The 12,133-nt window shown below is 32.2% G+C and overlaps 2 protein-coding genes and 1 pseudogene across 4 annotated transcripts; 1 reads left to right on the forward strand and 2 right to left on the reverse strand.

Annotated features, from left to right (window-relative positions):
* The first annotated feature begins 934 nt into the window (after window positions 1-934).
* On the forward strand, window positions 935-2,736 carry LOC108333710 (protein PLANT CADMIUM RESISTANCE 8). Its single transcript, XM_017569186.2, has 4 exons — window positions 935-1,260; window positions 1,805-1,876; window positions 2,151-2,363; window positions 2,454-2,736. The coding sequence occupies exons 1-4, from the start codon at window positions 1,119-1,121 to the stop codon at window positions 2,543-2,545; spliced, it is 519 nt and encodes a 172-aa protein (XP_017424675.1). The 5' UTR covers window positions 935-1,118; the 3' UTR covers window positions 2,546-2,736.
* Window positions 2,737-2,914: 178 nt separating this feature from the next.
* LOC108332971 (protein NRT1/ PTR FAMILY 1.2-like) lies at window positions 2,915-4,593 on the reverse strand (annotated as a pseudogene).
* Window positions 4,594-8,757: 4,164 nt separating this feature from the next.
* LOC108334424 (protein NRT1/ PTR FAMILY 1.2) lies at window positions 8,758-11,550 on the reverse strand. 3 transcript variants are annotated; one of them, XM_052870455.1, is made up of 5 exons: window positions 11,240-11,549; window positions 10,933-11,150; window positions 9,917-10,464; window positions 9,139-9,839; window positions 8,758-9,038 (listed from the first exon to the last, which is right to left on the reverse strand). In XM_052870455.1, the coding sequence occupies exons 1-5, from the start codon at window positions 11,346-11,348 to the stop codon at window positions 8,998-9,000; spliced, it is 1,617 nt and encodes a 538-aa protein (XP_052726415.1). In that variant the 5' UTR covers window positions 11,349-11,549; the 3' UTR covers window positions 8,758-8,997. The 3 variants fall into 3 exon arrangements, with proteins under 3 accessions (XP_052726415.1, XP_017425752.1, XP_052726416.1); XM_017570263.2 differs by having other exon boundaries at window positions 8,758-9,839; window positions 11,240-11,550; XM_052870456.1 differs by lacking the exon at window positions 11,240-11,549 and having other exon boundaries at window positions 8,758-9,839; window positions 10,958-11,098.
* Between the last annotated feature and the right edge of the window lie 583 nt (window positions 11,551-12,133).

The following is a 12,133-nucleotide window of genomic DNA, read 5'->3' on the forward strand; positions in this document are numbered from 1 at the left end:
TAGGTAACTACAAAAGTCAATAAATTTACCATATACGACAATTTATAACTATACAGTTTATAACTATACAGTAGCCATCACTGAAAGTTACCTACTGCAAAGGAAGAAAACAGGTTGCCCAAAGCACTTTTTACATTATAAATATTAGGCAGTGTTTGCTACAACCCAGTTGCAAAAATTAGGAAATTTTTGTGTAAAACAAAAAGAGGCGTACAAGTATAAATACAACAAGCCTTACAAGTGCTGCTATAATTTGTTTTAAATCGAGATAACAAAGTTCGCGAAGAAAAAGTGTGACCATGATGAAATCACAATAATTAAGAGATTTTTTTGTTACATAAAAAAGAAGAGCAAGTATAATTAGAAGAAAACTTAGAGAATATTGTTGTAATTTGCTCTAAATACAATAAGTATGTTATAAATGATAACCAATCTAATTGACTTGAATTCCATCATATTAGCATGAATTCAGTTTAAAGAACGCGTCTGCAAAATCCGCCGAAGTTACACATTCACACCATGGCTTTGATGTTGAACCTTGTTAAGAGGTGATCCTTTGACCCAAAAGGAGAATAATCCCATGCTTGCAATGCATTGCATGATTTCATTGAATAACGTTAGTCAACTTGAACAAAACCTTTGATAGCAACTTGATTCTACCTTTTACTTTAGCAGAATATTTTCTTAAGAGAGCAGAGTACAGTGGTGTTTTGAGTTGTTTATTTGACTTGACTTTTGCGTACATTAAGATATCAGTGCATGTACTTACTTTGGTGTCAAGCATTTCGGCTATTAGCTCCAAAATCTGGTTTTGTTTTCATTCCATTATCTACGACTTTCAAAGTCTACTCTTCCATCCAGTTGTCCACGTCCGAGCATGAAACTTCTTTCTAAAGTTTTTAATATATTTTCATCAATCAAATGAGATACACGAATTTTCTGTAATACCCTCTGCCCTTTCATACTCCAATGCTCTTTTAAAGGCTGTAGATTCATTCATTTATTTATTTCTAAGTCCAGCAGCATTTGCAAGAGCAATCTGCTCTGCGTTCGGTTTAATTCAAGGCTTCCTTCATTGTTGGTTTTTGTCAGAACTTTTCAAGAAAGAAAAAGGCGAGATGCAGGCCAGTGAGGATCAGAAGATTCAACAGAATGAAGCCGTTGGTTCATTTGCTCCAAGGTATGAAGCTGATACTTTTCAGCCAATAGGGAGTCCATGGAGCACTGGACTATTTGACTGTCATGAGAATCAGACAAATGGTAATATCTACTTTAGTTTAATTTCTTCAACTAAGTTTTTTACTAGATTACACGTTTAAACTTGTTCTAGAAAGATAACCTTAATGAACTTAGTAGCACTTTCCATTACCATGAGATATTAGTATTTTTTTGGTAAGAAAAATTCAGGTGGAGAGGTTGCTCTTCATTCCAAAGCTAGAAAATAGCCTCAATGAAGGCTTACAATTCTACCTACATATAATGTTGTTTGATGACTTCAATGTATGAGCTAATTTTCAGTGGCTAGGCCTAGATGGTAGAATTACTTGGGTTACTTTTCCATAAGCAATTTCTGTTCAAAAACAGCTGAGTTGATGCATAACTGAGCAAATGCTGCAGTTTATGCTATGAGTTTGTGCAAGGACACAAGGGAAACCTAGGAAAAATGAATAAGCTAATTACCCTTTTATTTGTCCTTACCAAGAAAATTAGAAACAATTAGCTATCCTTTTCATTTATCTTTATTTGCTTCATGCAAAATGCAGTGTGGTTGATCTAATTATGTATACTTTGATTTTGGTTGCAGCTGTTATGACATCATTTTTCCCGTGTGTAACATTTGGGCAGACAGCAGAAATATTAGATGGCGGAGAACTTAGTAAGGACCCTTACACTTAGCTCACCATGCATTCGTTTCTCATAATTTTTTCAACTTTTTGATATAAATTATGTTTGAACCCATAATATTGAAATTCAAGAGTGAGTTGTAGTATTCTATTACTCAGAAATAGACAGATTAAACAACATAGTAAAAAAATCTCACAAACATCATGTTTAATTTCAAGTTAAAGATAATATAATGTTTTCTCATGTTTTGATTCGAATCCACCGGTAAAGATTTTCCAACAATTGACACGTTCAAATGATTTCAGGTTGTCATCTGGGGAGCTTCATTTACCTATTAATGATGCCTGCTTTGTGCTCTCAATGGATAATGGGGTCAAAGTACAGAACAAAGTTGAGAAAGAGGTATAATTTGGTTGAAGCACCATACACAGACATAGTCTCTCACATATTTTGTCCATGTTGTTCCCTTTGTCAAGAGTTCAGAGAGCTAAAAATCAGAGGACTTGACCCTGCTCTTGGTAACTCAGCTCCTTCCTTCTGTTCATCCTTATTCAATTTTACGTTCTTAATTATTATCTCACATAACTTATTGCAATTTGCATATGCAGGATGGAATGGAATTCTTGCACAAAAGCATGCAAAACAGCAAAGTGATCAAACACTGAACAATCCTCCTTCAAACCAATTCATGTCCAAGTGAACACATTCACGGTGGAGCTGTTAAAATTAAACTGAGTTGTATTTCTTTTGATTCGTTCTGTGCTTGTTTACTTTTTCATGTCTGATACTTGTGTCTGAATTCTAAGAAAGAAAATAAAGCCGAAAGGTGGCAAGTTTGGTATGATAAGTATATCACTGTATAAATTGTTGCATCCATTCTTACATGGAGGAGAGTCTTACTGTATAAAATCTTTGGAAGAATATAAAGTAATATAAGATTTGTACCTTTTACTAATATTCAAGACGCAACTGCCAAATATCTTATTCATGAATGCAACTTGTACAAAACATGGTTTTTTCTATATAGTACTACAGTACACAGAAGCTGATCATTAAAAAAAAGGTTAGAATATCCAAATTATGTATAAAAACATTTAAGTGAACAATTATTGGGTTTCATTACATTGCCTCTTGTTGTTGATCATGAACCATGTTCCCTCTTTCTTCCTTCTTTGAGACTGCTTCAGCACTAAGGCCATAAGCCCAACTGCAAACCAAATAGTAAAGAGTATTAACAGCACTCAGTATGGAAAGAAGCCAATAATACTTGTCATAGTGACCCTTGTTAATGTTATCTGAAACCCAACTCTGTTTTCCACCTTTGGAAGTAATGTTATCCACAGTGCTGAGTATAAGAGAAGCCACCAAGTTTCCCACAGCAGATCCTAGGCTGAATAGAGATGCAGCAATGCTTGACATGCTACGTGGAAACTCAGAGTAATAGAACTCTGATTGCCCCATTGCATTAAAGGCTTCTGCTATACCACACAGAATATTATGTGGGATAAGCCACATTGCAGACATCTCCAAGACTGCCTCAGGATTATCAACAAACCCCTCTCCTATTGCTTTCCTCCTCCTTATACTCTCAACAATTGCCGAAGTCACAAAGTCCAAAAAGGAGAAAAACAGTCCAATTCCTATTCTTCTTTTGGCACCGATGCTTACTGGTTTTCCTCTCACTTTTGAAGCTAGAGGAAGGATGACACGATCATAGACACCCGCAGTCATGCACACTGCAAGCATCATGAACACACCGAAAGAGCCCGCTGGAATTTGGAAGTTTGAAGTGACCTGTCTGTTCATGGTTTTAGCTTGGAGCAACCAAAGTGATGCTGGCTTGTGCTAACTGCCACCATGATACCGGTCGACCAAATGGGAATAACCTTAATGATTGCCTTCAGTTCTTCCACTTGCTCTATTGTGCAAAGACTCCATTTTTTTGAAGCCGACCCATCAGAGGCTATATCCCGTTCTCTGTCTCTGATGATGCAAGCTTTGTTTAGAAACCTACAAACAGTAAGCATCACCTAAAGTCAATAACTTTATCAGTTCATCGAACTCAAGATCATTAGGGAAATGCATGATTTTACTTTCAACCTTAGTTTATCAGTTGGAGCGATAAGGGTCGAGTCCTTGTCATGGTGATAGACGCCATTGGTAGTGGAGTTCTTAGGTGGAAATGAAAGGTTTCTGTTCTTGTAGGCAACGAAAATCACTTGGGAAAAGCCAGTGATCAAGCTGCTGTTTGGTTTCTGCTTGACATAACGTGGGGAAATGAGGAAGAAGGAGAAAGTGGAGAAGAGCATAAGTGCTGCTGGAACCCCAAAGCCCAGTTTCCAGCCAAAATGGTCTTAGATGTAAACTATTCCCGTCAAGGCAAAAACGACAGCAATGGTTTGAGAAGCTATGTACCAACTTATGAAGCTCTCTAAGACCCTCTGATTGTTGGGTTTGGATTTTTGGATAAGCTGATCTGCACCAAATGCTAAGGAGCATGAGATTCCACCATTTCCAATGGATATGAGAGCAAAGCAAGAGAGTAAGATAGCCATTTGGAGTGTTGTTGCAGATTTGCAGTTCTCAGTTGAGTGCATGCATGACCTTGCCTCTGGGATCATCGCAGTCAGCCACATCACCGCCATTCCCTGCAAAACAAATATCATATCGTACAATTATGTCATAATTATTATCAACATATAATTTGTATCAAAGAAGTCTCCATTCACACTAAAACATTCTTTAATTATTAAATACTCATTTTTGGTGTTCTTAATAAAGGACATTAATATTTATATATATACATACCCTTCTTCATATTTTTAATAAATGAAATGGGCATCTTTTATATTTTTAATAAATTTATGTACCTTTTTTTATTTTATCTAAAGAAATAAATTATTTATAAAATAATTATTTAATTTATACATTTTCAATTTTTATATTTTTTTTATTTATCTTTTATATGTATATGGTAAAAAGTTATTAAATAAATATATTTATAAAAAATAAAAAAATAAAGCAAAAATTATATTATAAAATTTAATATACTATAATATACATTTTTTTTCTAATGTTGATTATTTAATGATAAAAAGATTATAATTACATAAATTGTAAGATAAAGTATGAAATAAATTAAAAATATTTTAATAATTACGTACATATAATCTTTAAAAAGTATTTATAACATAACTAGTCTAACAATCTTTAATATTAACTTAAATTTATACGAGATTGACTATGCAACAATAATTAATATATAAAAAAATGCATGAATATCATTTCTTTTAATCAATGTGATAATTTCATCTATATTTTCATAAAAGTTAAAATATAAACTTATACGCAACATATAATTAAAGAGTATCTTTTCGTACACTTTTATATTTTGAATATTAGTCACGATTTAATAATTGGTAATGTTGTCAACCTCAATGCTTCCTTTTGTTTTGGATGCACACTGGCTCACGTGATTAGGAGATTCAAGATGTGAATATTAGTTTAAAATGTTAAAAAACTAAGAAATATATGAGTCAGAGGTTTCACATGGAATAAAAATAAAAAATTTAAAATGATATATAAAGTAAGATTCACAAATATTAAGGTTTTATGTTGAATGTAGGCAACTTACGCACATTGATTGAACTCTTCCAACCGATCATTTTAGTTTGGAAGATATTGATTAGTAATGATGAAAACCAACTAATCATTTTATTAATTTAAACAGTTTAGTAATCAAATTTAATAGAATTTACTTGTGATTAGATTTTTATTGATCTTTAAAATTTTCTAAGACACATTTATTAGTTTAATTAATTATATGAATAATCGACTATCTATTTAATTGTAGGAATAATTGACTATCCAAACACACACAAAAAAACATAAAAATAATAAGTCACATGAAAAATGTTAATACTATGATTAATCCATACACCCTAAACAAACAGTAATATCAAAACTAATGATTTATTTTGGCATGTATAAGACTGATAATTAAGTTGAAGTATATGAAGACAAAAAGGTGTCACTAGAAAAATCTTATCAACATTTCCCGTTAAAAATAAAATAAAAATTCCAACATAGAATTTATTTTTTTTAATTTTACAAATAATATGTGTTAATCAGTACTGATGAGAAGTTGCATAGAAAAAGAAATTATTAAGAGATGAGAAGTTAGAAATAAAATAGAAAAAAGAGAAACGAACCAGGAAATTGAGAATTGAACCTAAACCAATGGAAAGAAAACGACCGAAATATGCATCAGCAAAAAATGCAGCAACAACAGGACCAAAATTGGTGTTATAAGTGGACTTTAAGGCTAACTCAACTTCACAAAACCAGTTTGTAAGATGAGGTTTACATCCACTTATTAAGTATGAATTGGCCTTATCTCTAATCGATGTGAAACTTCTAACAATTGGTAGCAGCAAACCAAAAAAACATTATTGATTAAGTATGATTAACCAATAATTGGATAAAACCATAATTCATTAAGGTTTTTTTTCCGGTTTTTTTCTTAATTATTGATTACAAAATATATGAAGGTGGTGCTGGGGAAGTGTTGGATCATGTGCCATTTTATTAAATATTTTACTCACTATTGATGTGCAATATTTATAATTTTTGTTGTTGTTGATGTATGATGCGTGTTAGGAACAAAATATATTATTTCTCATTTGTACTTTTTACTTATAAAACTTAAACCTCAAACTCGTCTCAAATAAAATAGTTTTAATCAAACCAACATAATTTTCCTAGCTATGGCGTTCTAAATTTTCTTATTTATGAAAATACATATATTTTTCATTTTAAACAATATATTCAATACCTTCTTATTTTTGTTGAATAGAAGTATTAGTATAAGTAAATGTGGTAAGAAAACAAGCTATTAAATGGAAAAAATAATTATTATTATTATCATAATAGACTAATAATCATTACTAAAATAATAAAAGTAATGATAAAAAACTATAATTATTGATGTGTCAAACTAAATAACTAAATTGGTTAAAACAATATGTCAAATTTATTTTTGAAAGAAAGAATATAATAACAACGTTATCATTTAAAGGTGGTTGTTCACAATATGTGACTAAGAATTATTTAGCTCAAGTGTTAAAGTATGTTGTGGAGTCTATGATGAAGTCTATGATAGAGCATATGGTGAAACACGTTATGAAGTTTGTGACAGCACTTACGATGCAATTTATGATAGAGGTAATCATGATGATATTTATATTGTGAATTAATATTATCTTCTTAAAAATCTAGATGGTGGTCTGCAAGTGAAATTTGATTATTTGGCTATTATGTCTTCTTTAGATGATATGACTTCTATTGTAAATAATTTGCAGGGTTTACAATAATTATATTTAACTCGTAGTACTTTAACAATAGTTTATAATCTTTTGATTTATAAGGAGACTAATTTTTTAAAGAATTGAAAATGATTTCTAAATAAACTAATATATGTGAATAAAAAATTATAATATGATGAATCAATTGACACTAAAAATCTAATAGGTATAGACAAAAAAAGTTAATGTTAAATCTTTAAAAGTAAAAAACTCTAAAAATTAAAAGCATTTTTTGAAATATGAGAGAATTGACTAATATAAATTTTTTAACATACTGAAGAATTCACTTTTTTTCTTTATATGAAGTTTAAAGTATGAAATAATTTTTGTAAAAAAACATTATAAGTTTTTTTCGTACTAAATATTTTTTTAGTTATAGGCACAACGTAATTTTATCATAAATTTAATGTTGTTTTCATGTTTTTGTTTTTTTTAATAAAATCTTTATGTAACAACAATTATTGAAAACTAAATGTCTTTTTTTTTAATTGTTTAAAATTATAAATATAATAATTTGTACGAACAGTTTTCATCATCTCTTGTTTTAAAACTAAATGTCTCGAGTTAATAACGCATATAATATGAAATTTTAAGAAAAAAAGAAGTTATAGGTCATGATTATATTTCTTAATTTATGTACTAGATTTACAATGACAAATGAAAACAAACTGATTACTTAATATAGTTGGTGTTTCCATGACATTTCATTAATGAGACGCATACAAGTTAATAAATTGTATATGTTTAGCTATCAAATGAATGCAGGTGTCCAAAAAAGCATCGTGTATTAAAATATATATTAGCGTCTGTTAATCCTATAATAAGTAAAAAATAGAAAGTTGAAAACAAGACCATAAATCCATTATTTTAAAATTTTAGATCTAGGTTGAGTTTATTGTCTTTTTCTTGTTATAATTTTTCTTTAAAAAAGGAAAATGAAATTGCTGTAATAACTTTGACTCTTAGAACCACGTGAGACACGAGGATTGTAGGAGGAATTCGTGGTTAAGAATAGTGATACTCATCATCTTTTTCAATGATATAATATTGTTTTAAATTGACATGCGATTTATTATTTGTAAGTTTATCTTTCTTTCTATTAATGTTTGCAATAATTAGTCGATAGGGCATATTTAAAAAAGAAAAATGTTAAATATATTTTAACTTAATGCTAATAATTTGTAAAATATATGAACGTATACAATATTTTGTATCCTAATTTTTATCCATCGTACTTAAATTGTATTATTGATGGAAGAAATAATAGTTTGATTCACATCAATTTTTTTATCTTTATTTAACATTTTTTTTCCTTCTAAAAATACAAAAAAATATTATTTTTTCTTTTAAAAATAAAAAAAGTTATTTTTTTTTCTTTTAAAAATACAAAAATTTATTTTTTTGTGACTATTTTATTTTATCTTTATAATATATGTTAAATAAATATAAATATGTAACCTGCTATCTTAATGTTTCTCTATAATTGAAGTGTTTTTAAGTAAAGTTAGCAGAACCAGTTGGTACATAGAAAATCATTGTTCGCTCTGAATAGAACTAAAACCGCTGAGTGGATTCTTATAAAATTTATGGTCTACAGCATTTATAGTATTGTTACAATTTAACTGTGCAGAAAACTCGTATCTGCACACAGAAACGTATAATATATTATACATAAACACTTAATCCTTTGAGCCATTTTCTTTACTATTGTTGAAGTCTTTGTGAAACTCACCTCCATTTCTAAGTTCAGTTGAAGCTTCCTCCTCCATCGATGAGCCATTTTCTTCACCTAGCTTACGCAGTTCATCAACGGTAGGACCATAAGCCCAACTGCATAGTAGGTAATACAGTATATTAAGAGCACTCAATCCAGAAATAACCCAGTAATACTTGTCATAACGACCCTTGTTAATGTTGTCTGAAATCCAACCTTGTTTTCCACCGCTTGAAGTAACGTTTTCTATCACGCTGAATACAAAACTAGATACCAAGTTTCCTGCAGCCATTCCCAGTCCAGAAAGAGAAGTAGCAACGCTCGACATACTCTTGGGAAATTCTGTGTAATAAAACTCATTTTGGCCTATTGCATTGAATGCTTCAGCAATGCCACCCAAGATAAGTTGTGGGAAAATCCACATTGCAGACATATGCAGAACCGCATGCCCGTTATTAAGATATCCCTCTTGGATTGCTCTTTTTCGCCGTGTAGTCTCAACGATTGCTGAAACTACCAGATGAACAAAAGAGAAAAGTAAACCAACTCCCATTCTTCTCTTTGCACTTATCCTCACTGGCTTCCCTCTTATCTTTGATGCTAATGGAAGAATGACTCGGTCATACAGAGCTATCCATACAAATATTGAAAGCACCATGATTACACTGAAAGAACCGGGTGGCACTTGAAAGTGTGAGGTGATATGTCTGTTCAGGGATTTAGCTTGCAGTAACCCAAATGAGCCTCCGATGTTCACTGACATCATGATCCCTGTAGACCACAAGGGAACCACTCTGATAATGGCTTTCAGTTCCTCTACTTGATCTACTGTGCAGAGTCTCCATGGATTTGATGCTGAACCATCAGAGGCGATATCCAGTTCCGGATTTTTAATAACGCAAGCTTTGTTCAGAAAACTGGACAGTAAAACACGAGATGAAGTTATGTGTTTCATGATGCACAGGATATGCAAAAGATGATAATTTGATGTTACCTTAGTTTATCAGTTGGAACAACGAGATCGGAGTCCTTCTTGTGGTGGTAAAGTTCAGGGGAGTTCGTAGGTGGTAATGAAAGCTTTCTGTTCTTGAAGGCAACAGTGATCACTTGTGCAAATCCAGTGAACAAGCTGGATTTTACTTTGTTCTTTACGTAAAGTGGAGAGGCAAGGAGGAAGAAGATGGTTGATAAAAGCATGAGTGCTGCTGGAACTCCATAACCCACTTTCCATCCAACATGATCTTGGATGTAAACAATTACGGTGAATGCAATGATGATAGAAATAGCAGCAAAAGCATAGTACCAGCTGAAGAATGTTTCCAAAACCCTCCGGTTGTTGGAGTTATCCTTTCTGTTGACCTGGTCTGCACCGAATGCCAAGGAGCATGCTAGACCACCCTTTCCAATCGACGTGAGTGCAAGGGCCGATATTAACATTGCCATTTGACCTCCCGTTGCCGATTTACAGCCTTCAGAATCATGGCTGCAAGGTGGAGGCCGTGCCTGTGGGATCATAGCTGTTAACCACAGCAGTGACATTCCCTGTAGCCAAAGAAAAAGAAAGAAACCGTTTTAAGACTTTTCTGATCGCACCACTTCACTTGTATTGTATTATTCTCTCTTTCTCATAAATCATTGTCCTCATCCAATTCTGAACAAGAGAAAAGGGTTATGTTCGAAGAGATTCGAACAGAATCAGAGGGTTTTTAGTAATTGACCTACAGGAATCGTATAGTATTCTGTAATAATTAATTTCATTCCCATCTTAAAAGTGACCGGCTTTGCCTTCTTTCAGAAAATGCCCAAATGCCCTACACCCCAGTCCCCCAAAAAACATATCTTGTGAATATTTCTTTCCACTGTCATTATTAAGATCTAGAACCCTTTTTGTAGAAACGCTTTCTAATTAATCAGCTAATTATTTTCTCATATTGCAGAATCAAAGAGCAAAAGAAGAAGCAAGCTCCAAAATGAATTATTAAAGTAAAAAGACTAGAAGAAAAACAATACCAGAAAACAGATGACAGAACCTAACCCAATAGTGACGAATCGACCCAGATAAGAATCAGCAACGAAAGCACCCACCACAGGGGTGAAATTGCCGGTAGCAGAGGACAAGAGAAGTATCTGGGTTGCTTTGGCAAGGTGAAGCTTGTAACTTCCCATCAAGTACTGTATCATGTTGGGCAAAAGGGCCAAACTTGCCATACTCGCAAGTGCCTCATTTGCTGCCATATCAACCAAAGAACCATTGAATCAAAGGAAACAAAATCCAAGTATTGTAAATGAGCAAGTAAGTATACTTCATTGCACCCACCGATGATGAAAGGCATGGTCACAAGACCACCCTTGCGCCTCTGTGGCTGTGTAATGTGTTGGGTAGACACCTCCTCTCCAAGGGAACCAAGCTCCACTTCCTTGTCCATTCTCCTTAATCGCTACAAAACACACGACCAAGTGACCAACAACTTAACTAATAATGTTCATGCACAGCATATATATGGAGTGATGTCAGTGCTTGCGAATTCTCGCTCGATCAGAGATCAATTTGCGTGTTCATACGGCCACTGTCTCCATGCATATCTGGAATCAACTTTCTCCGTGTCTCACCATTCTTAGCTACTTACAGTATATATATATATATATATATATATATATATATATATATATATATATATATATATATATATATATCTCGCAATAATATATGTTGCAATTATAGAACCACTGAACATGTTCATGATATGCTGCGACTCACGAGTCAAATGCTGCTCAATTATTGTAATCACCTTTTCTACTTACGACAAAAACATATAATAAAGAAAAATTCAGGTTGCGTGCTTCAATTGCTTCATGTTCACACTTACAGCTCTACTGTTGTTTTTTATTTCTATAAATATTTAACGGAGACTGTGCAGATATGGAAAAACATCACACACTTTAAGTATAAAGGACGGCAGTTGAGGAGTTTAAACTGTTGGGTAACTTTTTCTTTTAGATAAAAAACAAAATTAAATAAATAAGCTTTTCTTTAAATTAACACTAAAATTTAGTTTTAGAAAAGCCAATCCGATTTGATGGAAAATATGGGATGAATAATTGGTATCACCATTATTTATTATTCTTGTGTAGGAGAGTATTTTAATATCGCTTAAATATTATATTTTCTGTATAGGCAGATATTTGTTATCTATCAAAATTAAAATTAAAA

The sequence above is a fragment of the Vigna angularis genome, chromosome 11 (genome assembly GCF_016808095.1).
Source record: "Vigna angularis cultivar LongXiaoDou No.4 chromosome 11, ASM1680809v1, whole genome shotgun sequence".
NCBI lineage: Eukaryota > Viridiplantae > Streptophyta > Magnoliopsida > Fabales > Fabaceae > Vigna > Vigna angularis.

Excerpts from the sequence above, each read along its gene's own strand:
- LOC108333710 (XM_017569186.2), top strand. The coding sequence starts at position 1,119 with ATGCAGGCCAGTGAGGATCAGAAGATTCAACAGAATGAAGCCGTTGGT. Across the intron at positions 1,261-1,804 it reads TCATGAGAATCAGACAAATG|CTGTTATGACATCATTTTTC; the intron begins GTAATATCTACT and ends TTTTGGTTGCAG. Across the intron at positions 2,364-2,453 it reads AGGACTTGACCCTGCTCTTG|GATGGAATGGAATTCTTGCA; the intron begins GTAACTCAGCTC and ends TTGCATATGCAG.
- LOC108334424 (XM_017570263.2), bottom strand. The coding sequence starts at position 11,348 with ATGGACAAGGAAGTGGAGCTTGGTTCCCTTGGAGAGGAGGTGTCTACC. Across the intron at positions 11,151-11,239 it reads GACCATGCCTTTCATCATCG|CAAATGAGGCACTTGCGAGT; the intron begins GTGGGTGCAATG and ends TTGATATGGCAG. Across the intron at positions 10,465-10,932 it reads GTTCTGTCATCTGTTTTCTG|GGAATGTCACTGCTGTGGTT; the intron begins GTATTGTTTTTC and ends CTTTGGCTACAG.